Consider the following 18,966-nt stretch of genomic DNA (forward strand, 5'->3'; position numbering starts at 1 on the left):
ATAGGTTTCTCTCCTGAATTATGTTTACATTTTTTATGCCTTTTTTCATTATTTATTATAATATTGTTATTTATTTTTATAATTTCTAATTGTCAAATCCAGCCAATAAAAACAAAGCTGGGAATCAAGTTTGTTGTGGTTCACTGAAGATTATTTTGATTTATTTATTTTTGTTTGTTTTTTGGATTTACTGGTTTTTGCTAACTTTTTGCTTCTGTTGGATTTTGTTACTGGATTGTGCTTTTGGGACTTGCTTATAAAGTGCTTGTGACTGTGACTCCCTGTGTAACTAACATTACGGAGGTAACAATGACAAAATGACAAAACTTGTTATTTTCTTCTTATTAAGAATTTATATATAAGAAGTTACTCTCCAGATATATATATGTGCCATAAACTTTGAATCTGTTTAGCTAAACTGCTCAAAAAATAAAGGAACACTTTGAAAACACATCAGATCTCAATGGGAAAAAAAAAATGCTGGATATGTATACTGATATGGACTGAATAATGTGCTAGGAATGAAAGGATGCCACATCGTTTGATGGAAGTGATAATGATCAACCTAGGCTAGTCGGCAATTAAATTTTTGGCAAAATTTAATTGCAGCAACTCAGAATCGTACTCAGTAGTTTGTACGGCCCCCACGTGCTTGTATGCATCCATGCTCCTAATAAGACGACGGATGGTGTCCTGGGGGATCTCCTCCCAGATCTGGACCAGGGCATCACTGAGCTCCTGGACAATCTGAGGTGCAACTTGGCGGTATCGCATGGACCGAAACATAATGTCCCAGAGGTGTTCTATTGGATTTAGGTCAGGCGAGCATGGGGGCCAGTTGATGGTATCCATTCCTTCATCCTCCAGGAACTGCCTGCATACTCCTGCCACATGAGGCCGAGCATTGTCGTACACCAGGAGGAACCCAGGACTCACTGTGATTGCAACTATTACTTAACTTTGTTATTTCCCCAAAAGTGGTCATTTAATTCTGAAAAAAATGTCCAAACCAAGTATCAGAATGACATTACTTCCATGATTAAAGGATGTGAAATGTTCTAATATAAGCTTTGGAAATGGTTTCATGTATACGCAGATGGCCAGGCCCTAACCTGACATGCAAACTGAAGCATTGATAATAATAAGTTTTCTTCATTGACAGAAGGTATCCTTTTCTAATGGTGAACAGTGGCTTCAACCAAGCTGACAGCAAACTTTAAAATACTGATCCGAAGAGGAGAACCAGAAGTGAAGCCCCCACCTGCTCTACCTCCCTTTCCATCCTAATACTCTTTCCCTCCCATAGGTCGATGAACCAAATTTCACCATTTAATTCACGAATCCTTTGCAATGAAATGTGTCCCTGGAAGTATTTGAACTAGGTCACAGACATCAAATGATAGGATCGAGGACCAGTGGAACAGCAATAAGCAGCAGACCTGTGAAATAGAAGTACATGCAAAATTAATACATTTTATTGTGTAAAAATTGCAAACATAAATGCAATCATAAAAGCCTGTTCCAGCCAGGTGTATTATCCCATTAAATGTCCAGAAAATACTGATGAATAAAAACATACAGCCTTTTTAAAAACATAGTAAATACTCATAAAACCAAATTCACCACCCATCACTGCACATTCCCTTTTCACATTTACAGTGCAAATGAAAAGTCAATGCAACCTTTCTCTGTATGTCTCACACACCATAAATTCAGAAAACGATCTTATGAACCACCTCTCTGTAAAAGGTACCTCAGCATCCCCAAGGGCTTTCACCCAAACCAACCTCTTATTCATTAGGTCATTTAAACCAAATATGAACTCTGTGATCCACAGGCATGCTGACACAAAAACTTCCAATTATGTCTTCTTTTATTTTGAATTAACTGTCTTCCTTCACCACAAACCTAAAGTAAAATTACATTACACCGAACCACTGTGTCTTTCAAATGGTTCCATTTGCACTTGGTTCTTTCAGGAACTGACTTGTAAGAATCTTGTTCTCTGCCATGCTAACTTGTCCCTAATCGTGACATTTTGGGTTTGCTGGTGTGTCTCTTAATAGGTCAGGCTCAAACCTTTTTGCTCATCCTTTTAGTTCATGGACCTTAATATAGTATTTAGTACCTTTATTATGCAAAAGTGGCCATTACCCATTCTCCTAGGCCTTAGGGGCACACAAGGCCTGCGAAGGAGGCATATTTAGGAGACCTCCAGCTGCACTAACCTCCAACTTAGATTCCTAACCTACATTCCAGAAAGTGGCTGAACTCTTCATACAAGGATCTGCCTGTACTTCATTTGATAGCAATAAGAGGTGGCCTGACATCTTTGCTGAGGCCATCTATCCAGCAAAGGAGCACAAACATAGACTCCAGGCAGGACAAAGACCTGTAATTCAAGGGATGACAACTAGGATGGACAGAATAACTCGCCTATTAGACGACACTGATCTGAAAATGACTTTAATCCAATCAAGAGAAAGTTCAACCTTCCTTTATAAATCTAGCTGCACTCCACAGGGTAGGCAGAAAATGGTAAGTTAAATGAAGTTCAGGAATTCTCACAGGACCCACTCACTCCAATCCCAATGGACTTGAGAGAATTCTGGGATTCTTCCCAGGAGCACTCTGTGCACATTCACCACAATAACATTTTACAATCCTTCACTCACAAACTAGTAGGTCATGAGCCGCTCACTCCATGGAGAGCTGGAAAGGTGACCCATTCTTCCCTTTTGTGGACATGAAAGCTTAGATCCAGTGTGTCAAGGTAAGCACTGAGCCCTGAATGCTGAGGAGCAGCCGTTACTTTATAAAGGGAACTTCAGCATCTTAAAGTCTAGTGCCAGAAAAATTATGCTTTTCTGCAGGAAGCTGAAGAGAAGACCACAGAAGGCATGAGGGGCAGCAAAACATATTATGGACAAGGGATCATGAAGCAAAGAGAAAGAGTGCACTCCAACGCATGAAGAACTCTGCATTTGAACCCAGAGCAACAACAAAGCCACAACTGCAAAGAACGTTGGACATCATCCATAAAGACTTGATATCATAAAATTAATTATCTGTGTCAAGATAAATTGAAACTGTAAATACCAGTAAACAGCCAGACTCTCCATGTTACATGTTTGTCTATTTCCAGTCTTATGTCTCTTTTTATTTTTCTTTGTCCTAGCGTTTGTTCCGCGTAGGTGCAGGGTCCACATGTTTGCTCGCCTTTCTCCACTTCACCTGATCAAAGGAGTCTTTGGGTATCATTTTGATGTGCCACATTTCTTCTCTTAACCTGTCTATCCAATTTTCTGGCCCCGTGGTTTGTTGATTCTGAGCACATGGCTATACCATCGTAGACATGCATCTCACATCTTCTCAGTGTTCGATGTCACTCCCATCATTTTCCACATGTCTATGTTCGTGACATGGTCCAAACACATCAGTCCAAATATCCAACGGGGCATCCGCATTGTTTGTGTTTCACAGTTGCTTGTTAGCAATCACCTCCAAACTGGGCCACTGGCCATACCACCACCTTGTAGATTTTAACCTTGAGGTGTATGGGCATGTTGTAATGCAGAGGACCCCTGTGTAACTTGATGCCACTTAAGCCAGGTGGCCATTAACTCGGGTGGGATCATCAGGGAAAGTGTTGCCATCTCTCAGTGTGGATCCCAGATACCTGAATTGGGTGGATCTGGTCAGATCCTGGCTATCGATAGTGATGGTGACATCCGACCTGTGGGCCACAATCCATGTACACCATCTTCTTGATGTTTATCTGCATTCCATTTTCATCAACTTGTGTTTCCCACTGCTGCACTTGCTGCTCCAGATATTGGCATGTCTCCATCTCCATTATCATACTTCTATAATCCTTGTATTTATTAAAAATTGTATTATATTGTTCCTTAAAATGACTATGCCACAGTTAACTTGATATAGTGTATGTAAGTATAAAGACCGGAGAACCACATCCTACAACACGGAAAGGTAAGGCAAATAAAGTAGGAGTATTGTCAAAGTATTTAATTAACTGCCAGAATTGCTGAAGGTAAGATGTATGATTAATTAACCAACTTAAAATTCACTCAGTTCCTACACTTTCCATACAGATATGAAATTTAAGGCAGAGCAACACATGTTTGAACTCCACTTTGCTCCTAACCCACTGCATGTGATTTCAAAATATCACATGCACAGGGAGACATTTGTATACAGAATCGAGACACAATGAAGCATAATTGCTTGAAGAAATCACTTTACCCTTGCCATAATTCTCCAAATGTCAATAAAAGTGTTTGCTGATTTCCATTATTCACAGCAGCTGCCAAATTAAACAAGGCACACTTACTGTGTTGACTGTCAGTTACTATAAAAGAGTGCACATGCTCTACCTTTGTCAAAGAACCTTTAGTTAAGGACTTGGCACAATGAGTAAGTTGAAATGAAATGAAAGTATTTATTATTCTGTGGTGTTCGAGTTTCTAACGCAGTAAGGAGATCGTGGGTTCGCATTACGGGTCTGCCCTGCATGGTGGTGCTTTGAGTAATGAGAAAAGAGTTATATAAATGTAACAAATTATTATTATTATTATTATTATTATTATTATTAATAAAAGAAGTTAACAAGGGGAATCTACTGTAACTTGTGTTTCTGAAATGTAATTTCAGTTAAATTAAATTTAGCAAATTATTGAGCTCTTTTCTTTTTAAACCTAATTCAATGTTTTAGCTCTTTTACATGAAAAGATACTGTAATTACGATTTACATGAAAACATGAATTTAGGTGTGTGTCTCCAGGCCAAATGTAATCAGTGAGAGTTCTTATTGCTCTCTTCACAGGGTTTCAGATCCATTTCTTGGGCTGCTTTGCAGTTGTCTTGGGTTTGTCCCAGTTATGCATATCCTCCCTGACCCTCTACAAAGGTAAGTCTATTAAACCGGAAGGAAACTCCAATACCATGTAGATCTGGGGGCTCCTCACTAAGTGGATTTGGATGAGAACTTGTAAGATCTGACTATGGGTGTAAACTAGAGGAGCTACAGTGTAAAATGCATATTGTCAGCTCTATTCTAGGAATCATCAGGTATTATTTGATATATTTACAATTCTAAATGATTACAGCATGACAAGTACCAAGTTAATATCCACCGTTTCACTTGTTCCTCTAAACTTTGATATTTTACAAACCTTTACTTAATGTTAAACATATCTGTAGTGGAGACATTTGAGTTTTAGTGTAAAAACCATTCAAGAAGGCTGGGTGGTACAAATGGTGCCTGTGACAAATTACAGTATGTGCAATTACTACTTTTGCTGTTGGTCTCTCCAATTTTATTTACATAGAACAATCTTTATGGCAAAATCTCAGGCAACAATTAAACATACAATTACTGAAGTTTATTTTAGTCAACATAAAATATAAAAATGACAACAAAAAGCTGGATATCAAATTTAAAACCTGATGTTGATGTGGAGTGTTACAAAATGTAGGGTCCATTCCGATGTCTGTGTAAGCCTACTTTTTAAATTTCCTCTGCTGATTTATTGTGTGCTGGATAACAGGCAAATATATGAAGAATTAGCAGAATCTCTTGAAAAACATTCAGATAAAAATCAATCTGTTGAAGAGCCACCTACAATCCACAGATACTTTGTTTATCTATATGACTAAAAATAATTTAAGAACATTATGCCTGCGTTTTGAAAGTAACAAAATCCTTTGCATCTTTTCTCTATAATCTTTCGCCTTAGGATCATAAACAGTAGGCATTAACAACTCCCAAGGTTGGTGTTTTATCTTAATGAGATATGTGCTTGTACAGCATAAGACTAAATAAACAGGACACTGGATTTGTGATTGCTAGCATTGCAAAAGGCACGGAAAGAGAAAGCATGACACTCAGAGGTACAAAAGGCCATGATAGCTACTTTAGAGATCTAAGGTGGCTTGTACATCAGGTTTGTGGAACGTCAGTGAAACTCTCACAAGCTCATCTCACAGGAAGAATTCCTTATCAGAATCCTACCATACACTTATAAGAAGTGCCCCCCAATATTGATATCACCTGCAGGTTAAGCCCATTAAGTGTCACATTAAGTGTCATTTACAGTGGTTTTCAGTCATAGCTTTCATTTACAATATTGAAGTTGATCTGTTAATGTGACATACCCAGTGACTCAATCCAATTAGTCTACAACTGGCTAAAATTAAATTAAACAGTTTTTATATTCTCTTTAGCTGGTGGGGTTGCTTGTGTGTTCGGGAGAGCTGACAACCAATGAATGTTGATCTCAGAGTATAAGGCATAGTATGTACCAATGAGGAATAAAGAACATGAGGGAGGTTTTACATTTTAAAACGCAATGAGAAAAAGAAAAAAAGAGAGACTGCAACTGAACTTGGTGCTACTGTTAACTCTTCTTATAACATGTCAAGCAACCCGCTAATGGCTGTCAGAGAAAATGGTGAGCACGACTGTGCTGAACTGTCTGCATACGGTCACTAAATGTGACATGACTTTCAGTCATATGAATTGACATGGTCCGGCAAACAATCACTGTGATCAACTGATCTGACATGCCAAATGACTAGAAGTTGTGTTATGTGTTATCCTGCATTTGCTTTCTTATGTTCCAACTAATTTCTTAATCAGAAAGCTATTTCTGTTGTTAATTTACTGCTTTTGTAAATTAGAAAGTATCTAATGTACTGAATAAGCTACTTTGACCTGAGGCCTATACAGCTTCAGAAAATGTGAATAATTAATGAATACAAAATATATTAAAAGGAATACTCCAATTACTTCATGTTACTTACTCCATGTAGTTTATAGTGATGGCCAAAAAAATTCTAAACTCATGCCTTCAAGCAAAACAAAATTTCTGATAGAATGGGCATCTATAACAACCAACACTGTACAACCACAAAAAAAATATATAAAAAGTCTTTGAAAAAAAATCTCATTTATCATGTTTAGGGATGGGAATTGATAAGATTTTCACGATTCCGATTCCATTTTCGATTCTGTTTAACAATTGGATTCATTATCGATTCGCCTATCGATTCTTATTTTTAAAAAAGGAGAACACACAGGTCGATTAACTTAGAACTTTGTTTTATATCTTATCTTTGAACAAGATAGAAATTTAGGAGTAGCATGACCTTACAAACCCAACAGTGAGATCTTAAGAGATCCACAGCCTATGGCTCCTCGATGGGGTGCCATGGGTCCCCAGAAAAAAATGTGTAAATGTAAAATAATAATAAAATAAATATTCTTCTGTAGCAATAACAAAATATAACATAAATTATTCTGTGGCAATTACACAAGAATGTCCAGTAACATTTACACTCTCCTTTTTAAAAGTATATATGAGCTGAGCACTCAAAAATAAAACTACATCAGCCAGCAACAAATACAATCAACTCAAGTCCAATGGAACTGTGCACAGTGCAATTCTGCAACCATCAACTATTTTGACAGCTACATCCATGTTGACCGCATTATCAACAGTGGCTGCCACAACCTTGTCTTTGATACCATACTCCTCCAAGATCTCATCAGTCTCCTCTGCTACAGCTGTCCCTGTCTGTGCCTGGTACACTGGTTTGGTTTTGAGGACTTTTTCTTGAGCCTGGCCATTCCTGACATAATGCAGCGTTACTGTGAGGTAATGATTTTGACTAAAACTTGCCCATCCATCTGCAGTGACGGCTGCCTTCAACACATGTTTCAGCTCAGAAATGGAAACGGATGAAACATCTGGTAAGAGGAGAACATGCAAATTTGACATTCCATGACTTAGCCTACAATTAAACACATTCACTTACCGAAAATCGGGGGCATCTACTGTGGCAAATGGGTGCAAGCCTTTTACCACAAACTTAGTCACTGCTCGGTGACATTCGTCTATCCTGGACTGTGTCATTTTACTTTTCCCCGCCTCTGTGAAAGGAGAAGCTACCGGTAGACTGCAGCAAGAACTGCCAGCATCTGAGACAGCCAGACTCTGTCTGTCTCTCTCGTCATGGTCATCTAAATGCAATGCACAATAATAGCAGGTTTTGCAATAAGGCAAATCGCGCTAACATAATATGCAATGTTAGTTGATTAGTTACCTGCCGTATTAACGGGAGAGGACCTGCAAACGTTACCGCTGCTGCTGGGTTGAGATTCACTAGTCCGGAGCGGATCAAAAACACAACATTCATTTAAGGTTATCGCGTGTTTTGTGTGCAAATGCTTTTGCATATTCGTAGTGTTTCCTCCCTTTGATTAAATATCTACTTTGCAAGTATTGCAAGTTGCCCTGTTGTCATCCTTTCTCGTAAAGTATAACCAAACTTTTGTGCATTTGTGCCGCTTAGGCGCCATGTTTCCTGCTGGGTAAATGACGCTACGCAACGCGGTGACGTCATTCGAGGCGACTGGAATCGATAGGGGAATCGTTTGCAAAAATGGCAAGCAATTCCAAGGAATTGAAACAGTGGGAACCGGTTCTCAACAAGAACCGGTTTTCGATGCCCATTCCTAATCATGTTGCATGACACACATGTCAAGTCATCCAGTTGTATGTTCAAAACGTGCAAAACACATGAAGATTTTGGACTAAAATTTTGTTAAAAATAAACCACTTCCGGAAAATGCTTTCGCATTAACAAAAATTGACCACATGTAATTTTTGGATGGAGTAGTCCTTTAAGGTGCAAAATTAATTCAGGAGAGAGCAAATAACAACTAAATATTATTTATCATATTAATACAAAAAATTACATTTAAAAATTATTTTATATATAATTCTTAAACTCGACAAATTATTAAAATCAGGCATGCAAAAAAATGTTTTTCCACCATCATTATTTTTCAGATAATTGATGTGTTTGCCTCATGCTGAAGAATAATAAATTCCAAAAAGAGGAATAGTAGAAAGGTTCAGGATCACAAGAATACAGAATAGTTGTGCTTTGTTGAACTGTTACTCTCAAATATTTGTAAAATTTGTGAAGCACCCTGAACAAATGAAGGCATAAAATTACAGTCCAGATGTAGAATTCCAGTATAGTTCCCAGTGTTGCTGATAGAGGCCTCCAACTCACTTTACTGAAGAAATCAGGTTAAGAAAATGGATGAACAGAAGGATTTTGAGATCTGCGACAGCCATGTTGTGGTGTCTTTGGCTAGTGTTTCACTTCTGCATGCTAAACATTGTTACTAGTAGGGGGCACCACTGAGTTCCAAATATCAGACACAATCAAACTTTACACAACCACGGGTTCAAATAATGTCTGTTTTACTACATACGGACTTCAATCGACAGTTAAGCACAGCCACAGATTCATACGCACAGTTATACAGAAGCTTTGCTCTGAGACTCCAACTTCCATGATGCTATGTGAATATTTGTTAGGGATCCAAATCACAGGAACATTACCCACTAACATATCAGGGAATACAGTACCCACATACTATTGTCTTCCCAAGGTCTTCCAACATACTGGCATCACTACTGTGTAAGAATTCCTGTTCCCATCCTGTCCTTCCATTGCCCTGTACTGTGGCATCCTGTTATGGCAAAGAATCACCCTCTGGGACACCCATCCAGCCTCTGCAACACTCACAACATGCTCATATTCATTCTCCTAATGTGAAGGTGAATATTTTGACTCTAGTTAGCTAGCAAAGCATAACCTAAGGATCCCAGTTTCTACTGGGCTTACTAGTGCAATGTTGTAGGTTGCATGGATCCAAAAAAAGAACCTCCAAATCTAATTCTCCTATTTCTATTTTTATATCCTGCAAACCATGAGTGTAATTCACATTGCAACACACACTTTTATAATGTTCATACGTCTTTCCACTTCATTTCTGTTCTTGCACTGTGACCTATACAAAGAAAACACATGCCTCAGTATCTTGCACATCTTAATAAAATTCCGAACACTTTATTTTGCACCAGGCAAATGTGGCAATTGGGATTAATTGGGATCACACTGGACTACCAATGCTTTGTCTTATATAGTGGACTACAAAAATACAACTGATCATCACTCTATAGGCTTAATGGGAAATTTTCAGAGAGCATTTTATTGGAAGCATCATGACCAGTGCTGCCACTTCACAAATCGAAAAATAGAGGCTCATGAATTTATAAATTGTCCCAGTGTTCTTGTGGCCTTATTAGGGAGACCAGTAGCTTTAAATGGCCCCCATGTAATTCAATGTAACCTGCAATGGCCTGACATCCAACCAACAGTGGACCCCAGCCTTGCATGGCTAAGAAAGCCTGTGGCTGCCTGAAACCCTTGCAATGAAATTATCCATCCATCCATCCATTATCCAACCCGCTATATCCTAACACAGGGTCACGGGGGTCTGCTGGAGTCAATCCCAGCCAACACAGGGCGCAAGGCAGGAAACAAACCCTGGGCAGGGCGCCAGCCCACCACAGGGCGTGCACACACACACCAAGCACACACTAGAGACAATTTTGGATCGCCAATGCACCTAACCTGCATGTTTTTGGACTGTGGGAGGAAACCGGAGTACCTGGAAGAAACCCACGCAGACACGAGGAGAACATGCAAACTCCACGCAGGGTGGACCGCAATGAAATTAGCGACTCCAAAAAATTACAGTATGTCCACATGGAGATATTCCTGCCCTTTTTAATATAAAGCATCACTTTGTTTGTTTTCCTCATTCCCTCATAGTTCTTTACTCTCTAAAAGTATTTTTTCCTTACCTATTCCCATCCCATTTCATTTAAAGCCATGAAATGGAAAACAGTGCTTGTTAAATCAAGGCCGGTCATTCAAACTCATCATAAAGGGATTAACTTAAAAAGGATTTTTTAAGAAATAATGACAGAAGAATTTTAACATACAAGATCAAGAAAAAATACTTTATTTGTATGGAAAGTATAAATTAAACACATTTTGAAACACATCTGTTTTGTTTAGAAATTCAGTATTACAACAATAAGACCCCATGTGGCTGCAGGTTTTTGATCCAATCAGGTTCACACAATCAGTGTTTTATTTTACCTTGCTTTGATATCATTATTTAATTACTTTCTGTAGTTTTTATTTCTAGTCTGCATTTAGGAGTGTGAGATTCAGATTTTATAGGAATTTTAAACTACTTGTATTTCTGCCATGTCTTTAATTGCTTAACTCTCCTCTGTCACTTTTCTTATTCTTTTGTCTTTTTTGTTCATTTTGCTCCTTTAATTGTTGTAGTTCACAACAAGCACAAAAAATACCAAGGCAAATCACACTTAATGACACTAAATGGCACTGAATGCTAAAAGGCTTTGGCTATTTCAGTGTTAGATCCCCTAGCATGCTTATTAGTAAATAACACCTTCAATAACTGGAACACGCAGTGGGTAGCGCTGCTGCCTCGCAGTTGGGAGACCTGGGGACCCGGGTTCACTTCCCGGGTCCTCCCTGCGTGGAGTTTGCATGTTCTCCCCGTGTCTGCGTGGGTTTCCTCCAGGCGCTCCGGTTTCCTCCCACAGTCCAAAGACATGCAGGTTAGGTGGATTGGCGATTCTAAATTGGCCCTAGTGTGTGCTTGGTGTGTGTGTGTGTGTGTGTGTGTCCTGCGGTGGATTGGCGCCCTGCCCAGGATTGTTTCCTGCCTTGTGCCCTGTGTTGGCTGGGATTGGCTCCAGCAGACCCCTGTGACCCTGTGTTCGGATTCAGCGGGTTGGACAATGGATGGATGGATAACTGGAACAATGTCATGAAAGTCATGAAGACAAAGAACATCTCAAAAAAACTAAGGCAAAGAATGCAAAATAACTCTTATGTAACAAATATTAATGCTGGCTGCATTTAAAAAAATAGCTAACTCATTTTTATTGTAATTTCTGAACTGAAATCAAGATAAAGAAACTGACTTGCTGCCAAAGGTTCATCTACTATACTAACTTGAAGGATGTGAATGGTTATGTGGTCAACTATTTTGTGTTTTTTATATTCAGGTGTCAAAAGACATTAAAGAGTCTTTTCATGTTGATCAGTGTTAAAAATGCCAAATTAAATCAACTGTGATTCGATGTTGTATTACAATAAAATATGAAAACTTCCAAGGGGTTGAATATCTTTTAAAGGCGCTGTAACTGTCTCCTCCCACAGTCAGCTGTAGCCTTTCCTTTAAAAAGCGGTGAAGAAGAGGTAGGAAATCAGTACTCCGTCTATCAGCACATCAATACACCGATTATTCATGCAAAAAGCTCAAACCTACACAAGTACAAATGTACAGTATGTTACACATTTTAGATGAAAAGCACTTCAATATTCTTGTGTTCAATAATCATTTTCTACAGCTGCTCTTCTTTCTCTAGCCTACAGTGACTGCAGCCGACTGCCCAGTACCAGTCCAAGTGGGGTGTATGCAATTCAGCCCAAAGACACACACCCCTTAATGGTGTACTGTGATATGAACACAACTGGCGGTGGCTGGACTGTCATCCAGAGGAATAATGGTTCTGGTGAGCTAACTTGGGATGAATCCTGGACCACCTACAAGTATGGCTTTGGAGATCTTCTGAGAGACCACTGGGTGGGGATGGAGTACATCTACAAAATAGCATCACAGACAATCTATCAAGTCCGCTTTGTGATCTATGATGCATCGTACAATATGAAGTATGCAGATTATAACATGTTCTTAGTTGATAATGAAAAAAATGGCTACAAACTGAGACTGGGCAGCTACTCTGGAACTGCAGGGGATGGCATGACTGTACCAGAAACCAACAAACTCCATGACAATAAAAAGTTCTCCACCAGGGATAAGGATCAGGACAGTTATGGTGGCAACTGTGCAAGTGGTTATGGGGGCTGGTGGTATGATGCATGTATTGCTTCCAATTTAAATGTAAAGAGTAGTATGTCCTGGCACAAACTCTGCTCAAACTGCTTGGGGTCTGTTATCCTCATTCGACCTTCCAGCATATGCAAGGGTGCTTAAATGGGAAAAATACTGGAGTTGTCAGAAGTGTATACAGATTTACTGTTTGTCATAAACTTTGAAATGCATACATGTATCTTCCAACTTAGCAGGCTCACTAATGTATTAACCAAATGTGGGTCCTATTAGATTTGTGCCTTGCCGTCACTGCTTTATCTGACAACTGCGATTTTAGGCTTGTTCTCTAATCTCTAGTGTGAAAATAAAGTTTGAAAGATCTCTGATATTATAGTGCTTCTTTTTATTTCCTTCAAGCTTCATATGTTTGAGCAATTTAAAAAGTAACTGTTGCTGATGAAAAATAAGTGCTGAGAGATATACAGGGGTATTACTTTGCCAGTCACTGATCTAGTAATAGTTGCGAGAGTTGCTTCTGAACTAAAACAGATAGGACATCCGCTTTTTACCTAATAAGAAGAAAATGAATATATGATGAAGTTGGAATTTCCCATAAGAAAGTGCAAAGGTAAGGAATTTGTAAGTCTCTTAGGATATGAACAGAACCATTGTTTACACTTTGAAGTTTTCTGGACACAATGAAACCAATGAAAACATCGTTTGGTTGTGTAAGTGCTGTATTAATGCGAAGGTTCACCTTCTATGTATAGCATCAGAATAGTGCACTTTTTATAATTGCTTCAACAAGAGATCTCATATTCAGCTAATTACTGGAGATGCATGATTACAATGAAAAGGCTAGAAGAGACCAATCTCTCATGACACTCTACCAGCTTCATTCAGATTTTAGACTTTACCTGTTAGTATGTTTCCTACTGTTTTGTTTTTATGTTCTCTTAATGTGTCTTTGTGAATTTTTCTCCAGGTACTCCAGCATTGTGCGTGTGTGTGTATATGAATGAGTCTTGTGATGGACTGGTGCCATGTCCCTGAAAAAAGAAATTGCCGTGGCATTTTGATTGTTTGTAACACTTTCCAAAAGCATATCAATTTGGATTTAAATCCTCAATTAATTTTTTTCAACATAATTTACAAGAATATTGTTATGACTCTTTAAATTGGTTAATGTAAACCTAATAAAACTTCCAACTATTAATCCTAGTAATATCTATTTGGTGATGTGACAAGGAAACTATGTAAGTAAATGAACAATCAGACTCATGTTAGTTGTAAAAAACCTTGAATAGAAACCCTTTGTAGGTTATCCTTTTGCTATCCTTATAACTTCATAATGTTGCGCCATTCAGGACATTATTATTACGGGACAAAATGAATAACAAATGACAAGAGTAAAATAATTATAAGTGTGCATTTTTAATGAATTTTTAAATAAAACAATCAATCTGAACTAATTATAATAGTTAGAATGAAGACATTTTACTTCTCCTAAGCTGAAAAAATAGTTTGTAACATTAATTACGACGAAGATGCTCCATCCTAATTGCAGGCCTAACCATGAATTAAATGTATTTAAAAAATGGATTGAGAGACAAATTATCAGAAGAGCCCATTTATCATTTATTTGACTCATATTTATAGTGTGTGCTTGAAACGGCAAAGAGCTAGAGCTTAAAGAACTAGCCCAAGTCTGTAATGTTTTAAAGAAAACTAAGCACCCCTTTAATTATGCTACTGTAAACAACTCTATTTGCTGTTCTACAGAACAAAAAGAGGGTTTTGTCAGTTATAATCTTATATTAGCAATAATTTTCATTAAACTCTTTAAATCCGTGACCCAGTCTTGCCCTGCTTTCAGCTATGCTGGAATTTACAAGGTTAAAAGTGATAAAAACTGGCTGTGGCAACAAAGTACAAAGGAAAAGAGAAACCAACCTGACTTCAGGGTCCTATTTATCAATAACCTTATCAGTAACTAATTAAGGACATGAGAAATTGTTCACTAGTCACATACTCCTATAACTAACCACGTATTAAGAAGTGTAATCAACATTGCCTTCTCTGTACTGCATGACTCCACATGTGTTGACAGAAGTTTCTTCGTGATTCTGGACACGGCTGCCTGACATTATCTTTGGCACATTTCATAACTGCTAAGGGTATTATATTGGCACCTGCAATTTCTGGAGAGACAATGAGACAAGGGTTACTTGGGAGATGATACAACAGTGTGAAATTGTAGTCAGGGATATGCTAAAGGCAAAACCAGAAAAGTCAAAAATGGATCAAAGTGATACAAAACTAAAGAGTATGAACAAACTCACAATACAGGAGTTAAAACAAATGAAGAATCCTCATGCTTGCTCCACTTTAATTTAAAGTTGACTACTGGTAAGACAGAACGTTTTAAAGTATATCTGCCAAGGGACACTAAACCTGCAGCATGTCAACATATTTGTACCACAGCAACTTAAATGTGAAAATCAAAACACAAGGCCAGCATTGTGTCAACTAAATATACAAAATGGTAATTAAAAAACAGCCCCCTGTAAAACAAAAACAAAAGTAAAAATTAATGTTAAACATTAAAACCTGACTCGCAATTATGAGACCTGGGTTCGCTTCCTGGGTCCTCCCTGCGTGGAGTTTGCATGTTCTCCCCGTGTCTGCGTGGGTTTCTTCCGGGTACTCCGGTTTCCTCCCACAGTCCAAAGACATGCAGGTTAGGTGCATTGGCGATCCTAAATTGTCCCTAGTGTGTGCTTGGTGTGTGGGTGTGTGTGTGTGTGTGTGTGCCCTGCGGTGGTCTGGCATCCTGCCCGGGGGTTTGTTTCCTTCCTTGCGCCCTGTGTTGGTTGGGATTGGCTACAGCAGACCCCCGTGACCCAGTAGTTAGGATATAGAGGATTGGATAATGGATGGATGGATGGACATTAAAACCCCATATGTATGAAAGTGGTTCAATACTGCACTTGCTCAAAATGAGAATAACAGAGCAACCTGATGGTCCTTATTTAAAACACCTATTGGTCTCATTTCCTTGTTGAGGCATTAAATATTCCTTGCATTTGTTGTTTAGTTTCCTTTCTAATTCCTCCATTCTAGACATTTTTTTGTATGTATCAGTTTCAATTTTTGAACTTTTTTTTGAGTTTGCCTGTTTTATTTGGTTTAGAATTTTGTCTAGGGGATATGATTTGTTTATACTTCAAATTACCTTTTATGCTTCTCTTTTGAATTTAATTTTTTTTGTGTTTAATTTTGTATTTGGTTATTTTGTGCTTTTGAATGTTTTGGAGTTTTTTGTAACTCTTTTTAAATTGTTTTTGAAAAAAATTAATAGAATTAAATATCAGAACTGTACATTTTCTTGATAACAGTGGCAGAGGGGAAGCATGAATTTGCCCTCCACAAATTTGACAGCAGGTACTGACCTCTTTCAAACTAAAAAGTGCAGTTTGTTTTTTTTTTTTCCTCTATCATTTTTGCTCACTCACTTCCACTGCTACCAAATAAGTGCAACACTAAAGCATGCAAATTCTTCAGTCCTTCCTGAGTGCATCAAGTGCATAGCATTCTGGGCAATATTGTAAAAAAGGTAGGCATCCATATCATACACAGGTCACACACATGTTCATATAAAGAGACATTACATTAAAAACACAAATACACTTACACATTTCCAGTTTCAATTTGCATTCGTGTTTTGTAGTTAAATATATGACAGCCGTCTTGAAATGCTTCAATGAATCATCCACAGAGCAGTTAGTGCTGTGGTCGCAGCTCAGTTGTGCACATTTGCACCACGATCCCCACACAGAAACATTGTAAAAAAAAATTTCTAGCTTCGAACTTTCCTCATACTGTTTTTTTTGCTGTTTTTGCTTTCTGTGGTTTTCAGTGATACCCTTTTCTTATTGCTTGTCAACATTTGAAAAACATCCATTGGAATTTAACTCATTGTCAACCTCCTACAGAAACGGAAGACACGAAAAAACGATAACAGTGTTAATGTTTGTGATGTGCAATCTGTTGGAATGACAAATGCAATGCATATGTCTTTGTTATATGCAAAAATAGAAGATTGGGTTGCAAACATATGCGAACTGCTGCATTTGAAGACAGTTTTATGTGGTTCAGTGATGCTCGTTCAAGAAACATTCCTATCAATGCCACTCATTCAAGAAAATGTGAGGTTTCTAAACTCTCTTGGGACCTCCGTCAATGGGACAAGTGGACAGACATAAAGACAGACGTTGGATTTTACGTTTATTTATTTAATACAGCTTTTTTCTGGTTTAAAAAAAACAGAACAGTTTGAACAGAAACCTTGACAACCTTTAAGAAGAATCTGGATGCGATATTGGGACAGCTTAGCTATTAGCTTAACAAACAGGCTTGATGAACTGAATGGTCTCCTTTAGTTTGTTAAATTTCTTACATTCTTATGTTTTAGAACAACAAAAAAGTTAAAGAAATCTAAAAGAAACAATACACCAGTAAAATAAGCACCAGTATAAGTTAAACAATCTACAAAAGTATTGCCAGTAACAACAGTAAGCAAAACAGTACAATCACCAAAACAGTAAATCATTCAAAAGAATGCAAAACTAAATCGGTATGTTTTACTTAAAACTGAATGCCATCTGGTGTCCTAGAAGACTCTTGCACAAGTGAGACCATAAAAACTAAAGTCCACCTCCCCAGGAGCCTTTGTTCTCAGCCAAGGATCAGATAAATAGCCCAAGCCAGCAGATCTCAGAGTATACCTTCAAAGCAGGCCTGAAGTATAAGAAGCATTTTAAAATCAATCCAATATTTAAAGGGTAGCTTTAACACCAGTAATGGGACCCCTCTTAGAAGATCTAGCAAGTTACTTTTAACTAAGGCCTTCCTGGATAGACCAGACAAGAGAGAACGGCAATTGTCAAGCATCAGACTGACAAAGAAAAGGGTGAACCTTGGTAATATTTCTTAGATAAATAAAATGCTGTTCAAGTAACATAAATCATATGAGCCTCAAAGCTAAGGGTTCAGTCTAACTTTATAAATAATGTTAGAGACAAAGAATTACAGTTATTTTTAAGGGATGTTTAAGAAGAGTGGTCAAAAGAAAGGCAAAAGTTCAAAGTGCTGAGTTGAAAAGTAACCAGAAATCTGAACCAAAACATTAAACAAAATTCATAGTCAACATTCAAATGAAACTGTACCCAAACTAAGCTTTACATATTCTTTATTTGTTGTTGTTGAATTGACATTGACTCACACCATGCTGCATCTCAGTTCAAATACATATGCTGTGGTAACAGCTGGTGGCCAGCCATGAACATGCAACATCTGGCTCAGAAGCAATCACCTTGTAACATCAGGTAAAGGAGTAACTCCATTAGTTTGTTGGCCACCAGCAGTTACCACAGTGTGAATCTTTGAAATCAGATGTTTTGTGGTGCAAATCTATGACAGTTCAGTTGTGCTCTGATATATTTTCATCATAACCATTCGTGTCTTTTTAACCAAAGTTTAGATGCTGTCTCCAGGGCACTGCCATATTTTATGATGCAATAACATCACTCATTCCATCAAAGTCAGGGAATATTTACTGTAAACAGTACAGCAGCAGCCATGCAAAATAATACTAATAAATGGTGGGTTCCATTGAAAAACAAAAAAAATTGAAGGTTACAAAATAATAATATTCAAACCATTAAATAATGCAATACTCTAACTCCACAATGACATCATTCCAGCCTATGAAGTTTCACCTGAGAAGCTTACACTGAGGTTTCCCATAAGATGGAAGCTTGCAATGAAAGATGAATAGCCTTTTTTAAAAAGAAATGACTCCCTGATAGAAAAAGAAGCACTGGAACTACAGTGTGCCATCATTAAATTCTATAAATACACTGAAGAGAAGAAAGTTTAACCTATTATTTTATCAAAACCCTTAGCCTAAAAAATTAGGTCACAAGGAGTTGCAGCTACTAGAATGAAGAAGTTACACCATCTTGTTGATGCTTATTTTTAAACTTTGCAACAGAATTGATTCACTCCTTTGTGAGCACTCTAAAGAGGAGTCATTCTGAATGCTGGTGTCTTCAACCAGGCAAATTTGGATCTAATGGCAT

At 37.9% G+C, this 18,966-nt stretch overlaps 1 protein-coding gene across 1 annotated transcript; it reads left to right on the plus strand.

Moving 5' to 3' along the window:
• Window positions 1–4,430: 4,430 nt before the first annotated feature.
• Window positions 4,431–13,205, plus strand: LOC114656572 (fibrinogen-like protein 1-like protein). Its single transcript, XM_051931248.1, has 3 exons — window positions 4,431–4,434; window positions 4,817–4,927; window positions 12,357–13,205. The coding sequence occupies exons 1-3, from the start codon at window positions 4,431–4,433 to the stop codon at window positions 12,983–12,985; spliced, it is 744 nt and encodes a 247-aa protein (XP_051787208.1). The 3' UTR covers window positions 12,986–13,205.
• The last annotated feature ends 5,761 nt before the right edge of the window (window positions 13,206–18,966 follow it).

The sequence above is a fragment of the Erpetoichthys calabaricus genome, chromosome 8, assembly GCF_900747795.2.
Source record: "Erpetoichthys calabaricus chromosome 8, fErpCal1.3, whole genome shotgun sequence".
Classification (NCBI taxonomy): domain Eukaryota; kingdom Metazoa; phylum Chordata; class Cladistia; order Polypteriformes; family Polypteridae; genus Erpetoichthys; species Erpetoichthys calabaricus.